The following is a 16,246-nucleotide window of genomic DNA, read 5'->3' on the forward strand; positions in this document are numbered from 1 at the left end:
GAGAGGAAAACATCCATTTCAACAAGAAGAAACCTCCAGCAGAACCAGAACTACAAAAAAACAAAGGAGCACTGACTCAGGAGTCTTTTCTATATTTTAGTGGCTTCATTTAGGGGGAAAACTGAGCTAAACAGATCAGAGCAGAGGCAGATTTAGTCCTTAGGGTGAAAGAGAGCACATACTCATCATTTCATCCCTTTCTGAAGAAGAACCACGAGGAGCTGGAGACGTCCGGCGCCCTCTAGTGGCTGATTGAACTACTGCACTGGGAGAACTGGACCTTGACGCTACTGCAGCTCAGCGGCTGGTTTCTCTCTGAATGGACCAATCAGAACCAAAGAGGATTCAGCTCTGAGACAACTATTTACATACAGTAGTTACACATATGTACAACATGTTAGTGTTTCTAAACACTTGGAGTTTAGAAAACACAAAAAACTATCAGGAGTTGTCAGAGGAAAGTTTTAAAACATTAAAACTTAACCGTTGAAATGAAACCATATAATTGTTTACTAAAATATTTCTTCATTGCTCCTGTAACAATAAAACGTAATAAATGTCTTGTGTTTTTATAAGACTTTTATATCAGTGTTTTCAGAGTCCAGGTTTCATTTATTAGAGAAACTCAACATCTGCTTTATTATAAATACATTTTCTTTCTAGTTTTCCTTTTTTTCTTTTAAAAAAAAGGAAACCCACCTAAATTAAAAAAAAATAAAACAGTGATATCTAACATATTATGTCTTGACTGTCTGGTTGTTGATTCTCAGTTGTCTAAAGTAGGTTTGATTCATTTTTCATCAGGATGTTTTAAGAGGCTACGAAGAGCTTTAAAAACCCAACTTACCGCAGAGATGAGATATTATCCCACTTTCTCAGTCAGGAGAACATCCGATTGGCTGGTCAGTGTCCTGCTGGTTCTCTCTTATCTCTACCTGCTGTAGAAATGAACCGATCCATCTAATTCATCTAGGAGGGGTGGAAGTGTGTCATTAAAGAGAGAAATAGGAAAAAACTGCATCATATATGGTATATTTATGATGTAATAGTTAACAATACAGGGTTTATAATTACCTGACTGATATGAAAATGCATATTTCACCAAATGCTAAATAATAAATAACAGTCCAAGTGATGCTTTTATGGGCTATTTGTTATTGTAAATGATGACGTCATTAGCTGACATAAACAAGATGAGGCTGCTGAAGGTTTGTTGCACCTTCTGTGTATTTTTTTTTATCTTGTTTTTGTTCCCAGTTCTTTTCTCATTTCATTTTCAAATTAGAACAGAAAAATCCTCACTTCTATAAGTGAGCCTGGTGCTGGAAATTGGACACGATTCGCTTTTAAATATGCGAATCGTACTCAGAAGCATCAACTCAGCTTCTGAGTACAGAAGCGGTCTGCGGTCATCAGCGTTTTTATGATTTGATTTCTTTAGAACTTATGTAAAGAAAACCACAAGTATTATAGACATTTAGTTATTATTATCGGTTACTTTCTGAAAGATGTGAAACAGAATATAGAAACAATAAGTTGTGTATTGAATAATGTTTAAAATTTGTGCTGAAATTTGGCTTTTTCATCCATGATTCTTCTCATTGTTGTTTGGACGCCGAACGTCATCTTAGCATTTGCTTGCTAGATGGATCATTATCAGCTGCGACCACAAGAGGGCGGTAGAGGAACAAAAAGAAAATCATCTTTGTTTATTACAGTGGGCTCTTTGCACCTGCCGCGCTGACTTCACAACCGCATGCGCAAATGCGGCTCTTTTTTTCCGCTTTGAGTTACTATGACAGCTAGAAAAGACAAAGTGTTGTTTCAGACGAAAATAAAACCATACTATGAACATTGCTTTCTTCCTACACTGTAAAAAATATCCGTAAATTTTACAGTTAAATAAAGTAAACCATGAAAATTGAACACCGTAAATTGGAAATCAGTTTTAGACTGTTTCTTTAACAAGTAATTGCCGTAAATAAGATAATTAGGAAAAAATGTAATTTTTACTGGGTTTTTTTTTTTCAGAAAATTTACATTGCCCTGCTGTTAAAAAAAATCTTGTAATACTTTTAACAGTAATATGCTGTAATTTTTCTAGTAGTACATACTGTAGTTTTTGCACTCATCTTTCTTAAATAATACAGTTAGTAGCTGTTAAAAATGCATACTGTTGTGACAATTACAGAAACATACCGTAATTTTTCTAGCAATGTATACCGTAGTTTTTGCATTCAATAATTATAAAGTATACAGTTCAAAACTGTTCAATATGCATACTGCTGTGGCAATTACAAAAATATACTATAATTTTTCTAGCAGTGTATATCGTAATTTTTACATGTATAATTAATCTAAAGTATACAGGTCAAAACTGTCAATATGCATACTGTTGTGGAAATGAAAAAAGAAATTGTAGTAGCGCTGTAACCTTTGCATTTAATTCTCCTGACAGCCCAAATTATGTAAAAATAAACAAATACTTGCAATCATCTTAAGTTGTGGGTCCTGAATCTGGAATCTATTAAAGTTTGACTTTTTGAATGGAATTATGGAAATTAAATATCTTTCCACGAAATGTTCTGTACTGTAAATTATCTTGTTGCCAATATTGGATTTTTTTTCATTAACAAATAAATTAAAATAATCTGTACTCAGTCACAGAAAATGTTTTAGAGATATTTGTAGTCTATATTGTAATATAATTTATTCGGTTTAACAAAAGTCATGTAAGTCAAGTTTCCTGCCTGTAGACCTGGCAGGCAGCCTGTAGTCAGTCTTAATTAATGGGGCCCCTGCACCTGGTCCGCGCGGACGGGCGAAGTGGAGTTCTGGCGGAAGTTTGGAAGCGGTGGATTTGAGGACCCGTCGCACTCGGTGGTTCGCGTTTTTGTCCAGCTATTCCGCTCAGATTGTGCAGAGACTTCATCATCCAACCTTCTCCGTCTGATCGGCTCTCGTTCTCAGGTAAGGAAATATAGCGGAAAATTTCAGAAAACAAATAGTTTGAGTTGCATTCGGTTGGTTGAAAAGACATTTCAGGGGAAACGAGGAGAAAAAGAAGTTGTGGAAAGTTAGCCTCTCCACAAAGCTATTGCTTACATCTGTTTTGTATCGCCATCGCTGTAAGCTATCCATCGAAGTAATATATTTAAGATGTATTCATGCAACCTGTGTGCAGGAACAGTTGAATCTGTTAAAGCCTTTGTTCTCCATTGCAAACTGCCTCGCAACGAACCGAGGCGTATGTTCAAGTGTGTTGCAGCCGGTTGGTTATGCAGCATTAAAATAAAAATAAAATATGATTTGTGAAACAAGTAATGAAGATACTCAGAGTGCTGCAAGTGCTACCACAAAAGATTCCAGTGCGCCAGATGCAGAAGACACAGTCATAGATGGACCAAATTTCAGTGACTTGTATCTTAGAAATGTCTGTATGTTTTACATAAAACTACAGGGACAGCATCTTCTTCCATCACCTACCATTCAAAACATTGTGGAAGAGATGCAGAATATACATGAATTGGGACAGACATACTCTTTAAATAGATTGAACTTGCTTCTTAAAGAAACGTCATTTGCAGATGAAGACATTGCAAAAATCTGCGACACAGTAAAACAGTCGGACTTGTTCTCAGCTTGCCACACAGGGCCGATGAGAACGGCTCATTCTAGAGCCCGGTGTTTTAAAGACATGTTCCAATATGGGGAACCCAAAAAAGTGTTGTTGGGCAAAGATGAGGACAGAAAAGATAGATTTGCATACTATGTTCCTGTGCTAAATACGTTAAAAGTAGGCCTGTCACGATAGCAAATTTTGCTGAGCGATTAATTGTCTCAAAAAATTATTGCGATAAACGATAATATTGTTTGAAGACCTTTTTACACTGATGTAATGGAAATGACGTAATAATCCATGCGATTTCCTGCCAGAAATAGACACACTTTATTTTCAAAAGAATATTTAACAGTGGAACTGATAAACAAAATAAAGAAAACAACCAAAAACAAAATGGATTCTCAGTCTCCATCAACAAAAAATGTACTTGATAAAAACTAAACAACATAAAGCCAAAGTGGAAATAAATACTGCATTCAACCTAAAGAGTGCAGATTATGAAGTCTGTATACTATGTTGGCCTTCAGTAATAATTAGATTTAAATAGAGAAGATGGGCACATCGACTACCTGATGCAATAGTTCACACTACATGATTTTTTGCTGCTATTTTTCCCCTTACAACAATCTTAAAACGTTGGTCTTTCTAAGATTGTGTGGTGTGTTACGGTAGATCGTCGTTGCCGCTCCGATCCAAATCAGGGGTTTTTCCCGACTGGGATCTTAACGCAGCCTGTTGAATGTGACAGGCAGCCAATCAGAAAGCGCGGATTCTCCTCCGTGTTTTCTGAGGGGAAATTACGTCGGGGAATCCCAAACAGCTGACACGACGCAACACGAACTCCAGCGGACATCGGAGATGATACGTGGAAACAACAATAATGTTTATTCAACATGCAAAGAATATAGAAATGACAAGGGGAGGAGTTGGAGCGAAATTGCTACCGCAGTTGATAAACCCGGTAACTTTTCAGCTGTTCTTCGTTAACGTGACGTAAATAGGTTCTAATGATTTTCATTCAGTCAGGACTTTACGCTGACACTAGCCACATGCATTGCAGGTAGATTGCAGTAAAGCGTTGATTAATGCCCGGTTTTAAAATTAGTTCACTGGACTTGTAGCCATTATTCTGTGCCCATTGTTGGACACCACACGGCAGGAACGAACCCGATCGAACCGTTATACCTAGGATTTCTGTCGGCTAATGTGTGATCTGTCAGGTTTTGAAAATGGGCCGACAATCGGCCGACAGCTCTAAGATCGTGTCGTGTGCGCTGGGCTTTACACTAAGGAAATGAGAAAGGAGTGTCAGTGGAGAGCACCGGAGTTGAGCCGTTTTTCATTCGGTGTCATCAACAGAAAGAGAAAAAGGCCGGAAGAGACGATAATGCCGATAATTGAAATGACGTGGATAGTTTTAATTTATCGTACGATTAATTGATTTATCGTTTATCACGACAGGCCTAGTTAAAAGGTATGTTAGATTCCAAATATCGGCAGGGTCTAACGATGGCTCACGGCGTTTCAAAAGCCGATGTTCTCTCCGACCGTGACGACGGTAAGGTGTTTAAGTCCAATGTATTTTTTTCAAGAAAACCAAAAATCTCTCAAGCTGGTTCTCTGGTTCTTTGGGATCTGCAAAAAAAAAAAAAGCACAAGATCTTTGCCGTTTACTTTTCTCTACTCAATATGCCACCCCATGTCCGATCAAATACCGATCATATGCAGTTGGTCTTGTTGTGTAGAGAGAAGGATTTCAAGGAATTTGGCCATTCCAGAGTTTTTTCAGAACTGTTGACTGACTTGAAAATACTAGAGGAGAATGGGATAACTATGGCAGATGAATCAGTTGCGAAAGGAGCACTGTATCGCATTGCCGGAGACAACCCGGGCTCTCGCCGCATCGGGGGTTTTACGGAAAATGTCAGTACATCTCAGTACTTCTGCAGATATTGTCTGATTACTCGGTCTGAATTTCAGAGTGAAAATCCAGCTATCATCGGACCAGAGCGGACTCCAGAAACGTATCGATCTGCCACTAAACAGCTGGAAAGAGAGGATGTGACAGAAGTACAGGGGATTAAGTTCAGGTCAGTGTTTAATACTTTAGAGAACTTTAATGTTTGTTCACCAGGCACGCCCCCTTGTCTTGGCCGTGACATCTTCGAGGGTGTCCTCTCATATGATGTCGCCCTTTATCTCAAATACACCATTGTCCAAAAAGAAATGGCTGACATACACAATTTTGAACAGGCGCATCAGACAATTCAAATACAAAGCAACAGATGCTTGTTCCAAACCTTGTGCTGTCACTCCAAAAGCACTGAAACTCAGTGGACAAGCAGTACAAAACTGGAATTTCTTGAGACAGTTGCCTCTGTTAATTGGTGATAAGGTGCAGGATTCACAAGATGATATACGGCAGTTACCATTGCAGCTTAAGGATATTGTTGACCTGATTTGTGCTCAGCTAATTTCCAATCCTCAGGTTGCATATTTGAATGTTCTCATCCGGGAATATTTGGAAACCAGGAAGGTGTTGTTTCCAGATAACGCACTGAGACCTAAACATCATTATTTACAGCACTATCCAGGGCCGATTCTGAAATGCGGTCCACTCATCAGGCTCCGGACCATGCGGTTCGAGAGCAAACATAGTTACTTCAAAAGATGTGCCAGACAACTGAAGAACTTCAAATATCTGTGTTTGACTCTTTCAGAGAGACATCAAATGTTACAGGCCTTTCTTTCTGCTGGAACAGTGACTCTCCCAACCTTGCAAATAAAAGATGGCTCACCATTTTATTTAGAACTTTACAGTGAGGATACAATGACTCCCACAGATGTGCAGTATAATGGAATAACGTACAAGAAGGGCCAATTCGTAGTCAGTAGGAATGATGAGTCACTGGAGTTTGTTGAACTCATCCTTACATTGGTGAAGGATGAATCTGCACTTCATGTTCTGATGAGAGTGCATCGTGGAGAATTTCTTCCACACTACCACATGTACTTTGTAAAGGATGAAAGAGGAAGATTAGAATGCAGACGCATTAGTAAACCGATTGACATGTGGCCATTATCATCTTACATAAAAGATGGGAATCGGTTTGTACCATTAAAGCATAGTGTTTTGGCAGCGTAAAGGCTTGATATTAACGGTTCAGAGATCAACCTTATTTTAGTTTTCTGTATTTGAACAGATACGACGGATACACAAAAGGACATCCGCGATGCCATTCGAGCAGCGCTTCCCGGTCTTTCACAGGAAGTTTTGGCTGCTTTAGAGGATGTTTGGGAGAAACTCGGCACTACAACCGCAGACGATTTCCATTGTATCACCGAAGGAGACTTACGGCCTGTGCCGAAGCCCATTCGGGCCAGAAGACCGGTGGCTGCACGGGCCCAAAACAGTAAGTATTTTGAGATAAAGTCTTGTGTAACTTTAGCATAAAAACATGTGCTTTACACCTAACTACAGATCAAAATTGAAAATGAAAGGTCAACAAAGACAAATTTCCATCCTATTTCATATGTTTGTTTATTTGACAAGGACAACAATGTACAGCTTCTCATTTACACCTGGTGGTTCCTGTGCAGGGGACACACAACAGTCTGCTAGAAAAGGAAACACTCTACATTAACAATTCTCTAACATTACTTTACACAAGTAATTTTGATATGACTAACACAATTTAAAAGAAGAAAAGCCAAACCTACGTAGTGGTATTTGTAGAAGTTTGAATGCATTAGTTGTCAGTGGCTCGGTCGGCACAACGGATAGCTCGTGACCCGTTATCCTAATTTTGTAAGCAAAATCCGCTTAGCGGTACTTGTACGGGTTCGAATCGATCAGTTTTCAGTTGCTCGGTCGGCACAACGGATAGAGTCTGTGCTCTGGAAACATGCATCCTGGGTTCGAGTCCAGCTTATTATCTGGTATCAGACTTTTTTGTAAGTCAAACCTATGTAGTGGTATTTGTAGAAGTCGGAATGCATTAGTTGTCAGTGGCTCGGTCGGCACAACGGGTAGAGTCTGTGCTGTGGAAACATGCATCCTGGGTTCGAGTCCAGCTTATTACCTGGTATCAGATTTTTTTGTAAGTCAAAGCTATGTAGTGGTATTTGTAGAAGTCGGAATGCATTAGTTGCCAGTGGCTCGGTTGGCACAACGGATAGAGTCTGTGCTTTGGACACATGAATCCTGTGTTGGAGTCCAGCTCGAACACAGGATTCGAGCTGTGTTGGAATTATTATGTTAATTATGATAATTATGTTATGATAATTTTGTCATTATGATAACATAATGACAAAATTATGTTATTTGAGCTGTGTTGGAATTATTATGTTAATTATGATAATTATGTTATGATAATTTTGTCATTATGATAACATAATGACAAAATTATGTTATTTGAGCTGTGTTTGAATTATTATGTTAATTATGATAATTAATTTAATTATGATAATTATGTAAGCAAAACCCGCTTAGTGGTACTTGTACAAGTTGGAATCGATCAGTTTTCAGTCGCTTGGTTGGCACAACGGATAGTGTCTGTGCTTTGGACGCATGCACCATGGGTTCGAGTCCAGGTCATGTCTTTTAGATCTTATGTGAAAATGCTGTAGTATTTGTATTAGTTTGAGCGATTTATTTGTTGGGCGCTCTGGTGGCACAGTGGTTTGAGACTGTGCATGTGGCCCAGTTACCCCGGGTTCAAGGCTCTGCAGGGTCTCTCGCAGAGCAAAAAGGGGAATAAAACAATATAGTTGTAACAGTGTAAACACATTGCAATATACATGAAAGCAAAAAAAAAAAGGTGACAAATTAAAATGTAGGGTAAGTCAATGAGTAAGAACTAAAAAAAAAATAAAAAATCCTGAAAACCCTAACTTCTCAAATAACAGCTGGGCATACATTTCTACATTGCATGCAATAAGGCACCTAACTAACACAAGGAAAAGAACTATGCTACAGTGTGACGCACAACTGTTATCCAAATAAAGATATTGCTCACCAAATGTTCAACTCTCATAAAATTCCGTCTCATTCTTTTTCGTATAACCCAAGCCATATTTAAAAAAATACGTCAGTTTGTAAAAGATATTTTACACAGAGAGAGAGAGAGAGAGAGAGAGAGAGAGAGAGAGAGAGAGAGAGAGAGAGAGACAGACAGACAGACAGACAGACAGACAGACAGACAGACAGACAGACAGACAGACAGACAGACACTCTGTTTTGCCCCTTGGTTTCACCCTGGGGTCTCTCCCTCTACTTGGAGTTGAGCGAGTGACCTATGGGTCTCTCCCTCTACTTAGGTTGAGTGTTACATAGTGTTACAGTTACATAGGTTATATTGTATTTAATAAATGTTCAATTATTTTCTGGTTGCATGTCAAATTACTATGAACATTTGTGAAATGGTTTTGAATGCATTTTTTTTTTTGCACTATATATACAGTATATATGTATGATGCATTCACTGCAAAAACATTAGTTGGGGAACTTCAGTGTGTAAAAACAGGTTTAAAGTCTACAAAAAGGTTGAACTTTTTCATTTAAAAATTTTTTTTGGCATCTAACAGTTTTAGAGTTTATCTAAAGAAGAAAAACAAATGTGCCCTTGGAAGTATTTTTATTACACTAATTTGCAGAATATCAATGGAACATAGAAATTGACATACATAAAATTGAATATTAACAATCATATTTTAATGTGACAATGCTAATACAGTAATTACATTGAATTTGGAGCGCAACTCACTTTTATTTAGCGAATTCAGAATGCTAACTTTTTACCTCAGTCTCATAAGTTTTATATTCTACAGCTGAGGTCTCTTCTTATTCTTGCTACCACATTTCATTGTTTATTATTGCAGAGGGAAAACTAAGGTTGTATAATATGCTTACTGAAGCATAATCGGATTATCCTTGAACGCTCGTTCAAGCGTAATTTCCCAAACGGAACTGTCCTTAGCTCGGTCATTTCTACCCGGAGACATCTAAGCTTCGCACCGGGTACGTTTGTTGGTCGTACACCGCTAGCGCGCTTCCTGTTGTCACAAAGTGTAGTCCAGGTTAAACAAGTGGATGTTTATGATTGGAAAATGTTCGCAGCGGGTTTGAAGTGTCCGGGCTGCGGCTCCTCCAACATAGTGGACGATGATCTCTACTGCCAAGCCCAGCTGGTGTGCGTGGACTGCGGCACGGTGGTGTCTGAGGGGACCCTGGCCGATGACCCGGTGGGGGGTACAGGTAGGAACAGGACACCAACACACCCTTTTCATATATACATGCATTTATTCAGATTACAGTACGCAGATTATCACTAAGAAAGATTAGCCATTGATCAGATAACTGTGTTATTCATAATTCTAGATAAAATCATTTATATAGCCCTTAACACAGCCACAATATTGGTGAGCAAAATGTTTACTAAATTCAATATATCAAAAAAAAGAAAAAGAAAATCAGAAGTGCCACCATATTTTGAAAAAAAAGTTAAAATAACGTGTAGCTTCAATAAAAATCTTTCAAGATTTATTCTGTCTTTAAAAGTCAAGCATTTTTTAAATTTCTTTTCTCCATCTCGTGAAATTTACATTTAATTGTTTTTTGTGTGATAATATTTATGTTTGCTGTCATAAAAATAATTTCCTGCTTTTTTCTTCCTGCTATGAAACCAATTTTGAATTACATTTGTTTCTAAAATGTGTGTGTGCCAGATAAAACATTTAATTTACTTTGCCTTGAGAGACACAGATCTGTAAAATACCTCCTCTACTGCTTCATCTTCATGACTTGAATGCTTAATCTATGAGAAATGAAAACAGAAACACACTGTGAAGGGTTAACTAAATATTACCTCAATATACTGTTGGAGCACTTGACTTGCTTTTCATCAAATTTATGTGGAAGGTTTCAGGAGAGGGAATACTCTTAAGGCTTCATGTCTGAGTCGATATATTCAGCTTTCATTCTGCTAAAATGTGGACCAGATGAGGGAAATCGGTTCTACACATCAGCCTCGAACAAAGTAAGAAGTTTGTTCCTGCGTTAGAAGTTGATGTTGACTAAAAGAGGAATGATCGAACATGTAAACGGGTGAATTTTTAATGTTTGAGTTATTTTCAATGGATTCCCAGGTAAAATGCCGATCGTTTGGTTCAATTTATTGTTGACGTGTATTTTTTTTTCTCTACAGATGTCAGCTACAGCAGGACCACAGCAGTGACCAAAAAACCCTGCCTCAATCTGATAAAAGGTGAGCTCTTCTGTCCCAAAGCAGCTTGTGCTCGTTATATGTATACACTTTTTACTGCGTAAAAGCCTTCAGCCACTACAAGATGATTTTCCCCCCAGGAGCCAGACCTTCTTTTAATCTTCTAAAGTGGCCTGCGCAGTACTTTTTTAGACTTTCTGAAGGCTTTTCAAACCTTTTTTTTAGCACAAAGTTGATAGACTGAAGAATGATTCACCTCTGATGTGTTTTGTCATCTTTTTGCAAGATGTATTTTTTCATTTTCTTTTCAACATGAAGTGTTGTTGGGATAGATTTTAGGCCTGAGGCTTGCTAGTCCTTCTTTTAATCCAGTTTTCTCAGTAAGACCTGAAGAATGATGAAAACCTCGGTGAAAAAGGCAGGTTCTCTTCTAAAAGTTGCTTTAAAATCTACTTATTAGTTCAGATGAATTTTTTTATGTGTCTGTTAGCTGCAAAATAACAACTTGTGCTTTTGAGACAGGGTGGTTTTTATTAAACAGTTTTTCTTTGTTTTGTGTGAACAAGACAATACATGTTATATTCTCAAGAAAAAGAAACAACTTGGCTAGTTTATGTCTTGCATTTATTAATACTTGTGCTTATCAGAAAAAGATGTTATTGTCATCCTTTTTAGACCCTTTTCTTTAATCCCAATCTTGACCCCTCTTACAGAGCTTTAGCTGAAAATACACATCAAATGTGAGAACAGAGGGTAGTAGAAGTCACTCCAACCAGCTAGACCTAGTTCTGTAAAACCTGCATGCATAGTGTTTTAAATATAAAAATAAATACCAAAAACTGTATCTAAACAATCTTCGCTATTGCAGTATTGCAGATATTGATTCTGCCATGATTTGTGAATAATTTTTCTTCCTAAATAAACCACTACCTGAATGTTCACTGGTCAGCAAAACAAAATAATAATAGTAATATTAAAAAAAATACAAGAAAGAAGCCAAAAATCTTTTTAAGACTTTCAGAAATCCTGTTCAACTCTAGCTTAAGATCACTACAGGAAAATATCTCATTTAAAAGAAGAAAAAATATTGAGTCTGGAATATTCATACAAAGTTAAATTTTTTTCCTTTTGCTACATTTACATTAAGGTCTGGAGCGCGTGAAAGAAATGTGTCGGATTCTCCGGCTCAACAGTGAAATAGAGGATCTGGCATTGACGTATTTCAGGCAGGCCTACCAGCAGGAGAGCTTCATCAACGTGACCCTCCAGAGGAAGGAGGTGCTTGCTGGTTGCTGCGTGTACGTGAGCTGCAGGCAGCGGAACTGGCCGATCACTTTGGGAACCATCAGCAGCCTCCTGGATGCTGACCAGACGCTGGTGGGAGGCGTATACCAGGAAATGATCAAGATCCTGAACATCCAGGCTCCTTTTATCAATATCGCAGATGTCATAGGAGCACATGTTCAGGAGTAAGTGGTGTGGAAGCTTCTTTTATGTTTGGTTACTTGAAATAATTGTGCAGGAGTCACTGCAAGAGTTCTATGAGTGAGCATGCACAAAACTTTCAATGAGATGCTAGAGTGGATCATCAGCAAAGCATCAGGGGTCCTAAGTGTGGTGTGGGGTTAGAGGGTGGCTTCATACTGATGTGCTCTGACATACTGACCATCATCATGCAAAAAATATGACAGGCCTGGTGTCCTTTCTATGTTGTTTTCCTGCATCTCAACCATTAACTGCTCTATAAAGACATTAACAGCAACATACAATGAGGTTTTCCATTTAAGTTTCCATGTGCTTTTTAGTCTGTTGGATGGTCCTTAACCATTGTGAATAAGGACTACTAAACTCCACTTCTGCTTCAAACTAGCAGCAGCAGAAATGAGCAAACACTTGGTGCTGAGCTTATTATGTGAACTATTTCTCAGTCCAATGCTCCGATGAACATTTGTAAACCCTTAATAGAGCACTGTTGATGCGATGACGTGCTGAAGGCAGCGTGTCGGATAGAGCAGGAACGTCTTAACGGGACAAAGTCCTAATTTCAAGGCGTTAAATTGCAAAGTCAAATTTCTTTTGAGTCATGTTTGATATATACAGCATTTTTATAACAACTGAACGTGACAAAGTTACTCGATCGTGCTACAAAATGATACCATGTGGTTGGAAAACACAGAATACTGCCCCTTTAGACACAATTCACAAAAATTTTCAGTCAAATCTGATTACACATATTTTTTGTTTGACAGATATAAAATAAGTGCACAACACGTTACTAAAGAGCTGGCAGAGGACTCCAAGGTGTTGACCAAACGAGCCGTGGCGTTGGTGGAGTTGGCAGGAGATTCCTGGATCGTGACCGGACGACGGCCCCTACCGATCATGATGGCAGCAACGTATTTGGCCTGGCAGTCTTTGAACCCCAACAAACATCGCCTCAGGCTCTCCCTCGACAAATTCTGTCACTTGGCCAAAGTGCAAAAGCGTAATCCAGCTGTAACGAGAATAACAGAGCTGAAAGAAGTGCTATGTAAGCTTGGACGGGAACTTCCCTGGGTCAGGGAAACAGTGACTCAGGACGACGTTGTTCGGCTGGTGGGGGATATTCTAGAGCATCGGCACACCCTGCTAACTCGGGCTCTGAGAACCCATGAGACGGCGATGCAAGCTGATTGCTCTCAGGCCAGCGCTTTGAACTTTCCAACAGAGGAGGTGGCACCGTCCCAACGCTCTGAGAGCAGGGATCAGACTGCAGACGCTTCCTCTGTGGTGCAACTCTGTCCCACTGACAGAATGGAAAACCAAGAAGGAGATGACTCTCACCAGACTGAAGACCCGGAACCAAACTGGGGTAAAAGGGTCCTGTTTGCTCCTCCCTGTGTGATTCATGCCAAGAGGAGGAGAGAGGAGCCGCCTGTGCTGAACGTTACCGGCGATGAGGAAATCTCCGACAGCGAGATCGATTCATACATTCGCACTCCACAAGAAGCTCGAGACTTTGCCCTGATGCAGAAGGCAGTGTCCTCCTCTGACAGTGGGAACTCATAGCTAACTTATACTTGTTTAATTAAGAATTAACCTTTTTTTTTTTTTTTTTTGAAGGATGTTTAATTGTTAAAGATTTTACAAAAAATGTTTTTGCATTTCTGATTCATTACAACTGAACATGCCACTTTCCTGCTTGGTGCAGAAATTGTTTTTTGACTATTTTAAATTTATGTTGCTTAACATTATTACGTTGGTGAAACAATAAAGCAATTTATTTGCACAAATTAATAGTTGAAAAGGAACTTTCACATAGATGTGAGACTTAATTTATGTTTTTTACTGTCCGGGTGACTTAAGATTTGTCTGCACAAGAATTTTACTTCATAACATTTATATTTCCTACAATTATTATGCAACACAGGAAGAGAAAATTGCAACTACCAGATCCTGATTGAAGTTAATTTGTCATTTACAAAGTGATTTAATCTTTATAAGGCAATTTATTACCTCATAAAGTATCCTAAATCATGTTTTTAGCTTAAGTAAGCTTTTCCTCTCAAGAATTTATAAGAATTGTGAATTTAAAATGATTGATACCGTATTGCACACTGAATAGAGTGCATATTTACAGTGTTTGAGGCTGTGACTGTAGTTAATATTGCAGTATAATGTATGCAAAATTACATTTAGCTGCAAATACACAAAAATCAGGTCAAACAACACAGTTGAAATATTCTGATAAAGTCAATAAGTCCCTCATCAGGACCTTCCTGGAAACTGAAATATGAATCAGAATAATTATTAAGTGATACATAGAAATGTCATCAAAGGTGGATAAGGAAGATGTATTCGTTCTGTGTTCACTGAATTTAAATTCACAGCAACCACAAAAAAAATTGACAGGTCTGACAGACCTGGAGTTTCCTCCATCTGAATTCATTTGTTTTCCTGCACTGTTTTATAACTCCGCCGAGAGAACCAAACCATTCAGCTGATTCGGTCTAAATGAAGCAGCGTAGCGACTTTAATACCATCAGTCACAGTTTTTCTCAATTTGAAGCCAGTTCCAACTCTGTGTTTCATAAAAGTACAGAGCAGGGTTTGAAGCAACAGAGCCTTGGAGTCTGAGGATTCTGGCATTTTGGACGTTCTGTGGTTCCTGACTCTAAAGAAACATGATCTTGCATGTTGGACAAGCCCAGTTTGTTGAAGAAAAAACAAGATGAGCCCCAAACATAACCTCTGGTCCTACAATAATTTGCTTTTAATTTGTTTTGAAAAGTTATTTTTGAACTCTCATACAAAAACTGGGTTCTTTTCAGAGAATCTATAGCTTCTTTCTTTTATTTATTGGCTGTGATCAGGTTAAGATGCCTTCAGGATGACCCACAAAAATCAGATTTTACAAGAGCACAGTTCTTTAGCGCATTTGGGAGTAATTATCTCATTTTCTCTTCACCTGCCACAGGATATTAAAACTTTACTCTTTAGAAACTCCTATTGCTCAAAGCCAAACTGAGGCATATAAAACCACAGAGGATTGAGTTAATAATCAGCACATTAATTCCTGACAACCTGATGTAATAATGAAGTCCAAGGCTATGAGGAAAAGCTGGACTATATCATCCTCAATGGGGACATTTCAAGGTGAAGGATGAGTGTTGTGGGTTGGACTGAGTGTTCAAGAATAGTGGAGGAAAAGCGGAGTTACAGCATTCATTGTTTGCGGTATTACTACAGCATATTATACAAAGATCATCTTTAATTTTGTTTAAATTCAGAAGTCTCTGTACATTTCTTTAAAATTTAGTGGAATTGCTTTTTTTACTTCTCATTCTGGGCCAAACATTTTTGGTGTCCTCCACCTCAACCTTTTCAACTCTGACCACAGATTTTCTATCAGACTGGGATCAGAACTTTGTGATGGAGACTCCAAAATATTGACTTTATTATCCGTAAGCATTGCAACTCTGCAACTTTTTGGATGACCATTATAACTAACAAATAATCAGTTTCCATTTGGAAAACCCATTTGAGCTTGAGTTTGAACTTCTTTCCTAATGTTTGATGAGCTGCTTCAGTACTTCCAGATATTGTTCTTTCATCATGATCAGTTTTAAATTTGACAGCACATTTTAATTTAATTACTAATTTTTCAAATACATTTTCAGTAACTATAATCAGCAAAAATATTAAATCATACAGAAAGGCCTGTTCATTTCCGCCTGCAACTTAATCAGGCTTATTCATCACACGTAAGAAATATTTTCACTAGAATTGAATGTTAATAGTTACAAATAACTAGTCTCACCTTTTCCTGCGACTAAAATGAATTCTGAATGGTTTCCAGGTTTAATAGATTCAATTTTAAAGTTTAATTTAAGTCTATTTTTTATATCTGACAATGAGTTGC

General features: G+C 38.2%; 2 protein-coding genes across 3 annotated transcripts; both read left to right on the forward strand.

Moving 5' to 3' along the window:
* The first annotated feature begins 206 nt into the window (after positions 1 to 206).
* LOC116733690 (uncharacterized) lies at positions 207 to 7,054 on the forward strand. 2 transcript variants are annotated; one of them, XR_004342088.1, is made up of 3 exons: positions 207 to 2,970; positions 5,603 to 5,712; positions 6,826 to 7,034. XR_004342088.1 is itself a non-coding variant. In XM_032584498.1 (2 exons), the coding sequence occupies exons 1-2, from the start codon at positions 5,099 to 5,101 to the stop codon at positions 7,037 to 7,039; spliced, it is 828 nt and encodes a 275-aa protein (XP_032440389.1). In that variant the 5' UTR covers positions 4,994 to 5,098; the 3' UTR covers positions 7,040 to 7,054. The 2 variants fall into 2 exon arrangements, 1 of the variants encoding a protein (XP_032440389.1); XM_032584498.1 differs by lacking the exon at positions 207 to 2,970 and having other exon boundaries at positions 4,994 to 5,712; positions 6,826 to 7,054.
* Positions 7,055 to 9,620: 2,566 nt separating this feature from the next.
* On the forward strand, positions 9,621 to 14,145 carry brf2 (BRF2 general transcription factor IIIB subunit). The gene is made up of 4 exons (XM_032586239.1): positions 9,621 to 9,878; positions 10,828 to 10,887; positions 11,993 to 12,314; positions 13,095 to 14,145. The coding sequence occupies exons 1-4, from the start codon at positions 9,731 to 9,733 to the stop codon at positions 13,891 to 13,893; spliced, it is 1,329 nt and encodes a 442-aa protein (XP_032442130.1). The 5' UTR covers positions 9,621 to 9,730; the 3' UTR covers positions 13,894 to 14,145.
* The last annotated feature ends 2,101 nt before the right edge of the window (positions 14,146 to 16,246 follow it).

The sequence above is a fragment of the Xiphophorus hellerii genome, chromosome 15 (genome assembly GCF_003331165.1).
Source record: "Xiphophorus hellerii strain 12219 chromosome 15, Xiphophorus_hellerii-4.1, whole genome shotgun sequence".
Classification (NCBI taxonomy): Eukaryota; Metazoa; Chordata; class Actinopteri; order Cyprinodontiformes; family Poeciliidae; genus Xiphophorus; species Xiphophorus hellerii.

Excerpts from the sequence above, each read along its gene's own strand:
- brf2 (XM_032586239.1), top strand. The coding sequence starts at position 9,731 with ATGTTCGCAGCGGGTTTGAAGTGTCCGGGCTGCGGCTCCTCCAACATA. Across the intron at positions 9,879-10,827 it reads TGACCCGGTGGGGGGTACAG|ATGTCAGCTACAGCAGGACC; the intron begins GTAGGAACAGGA and ends TTTTCTCTACAG. Across the intron at positions 12,315-13,094 it reads ATAGGAGCACATGTTCAGGA|ATATAAAATAAGTGCACAAC; the intron begins GTAAGTGGTGTG and ends TTTGTTTGACAG.
- LOC116733690 (XM_032584498.1), top strand. The coding sequence starts at position 5,099 with ATGTTAGATTCCAAATATCGGCAGGGTCTAACGATGGCTCACGGCGTT. Across the intron at positions 5,713-6,825 it reads GTACAGGGGATTAAGTTCAG|ATACGACGGATACACAAAAG; the intron begins GTCAGTGTTTAA and ends GTATTTGAACAG.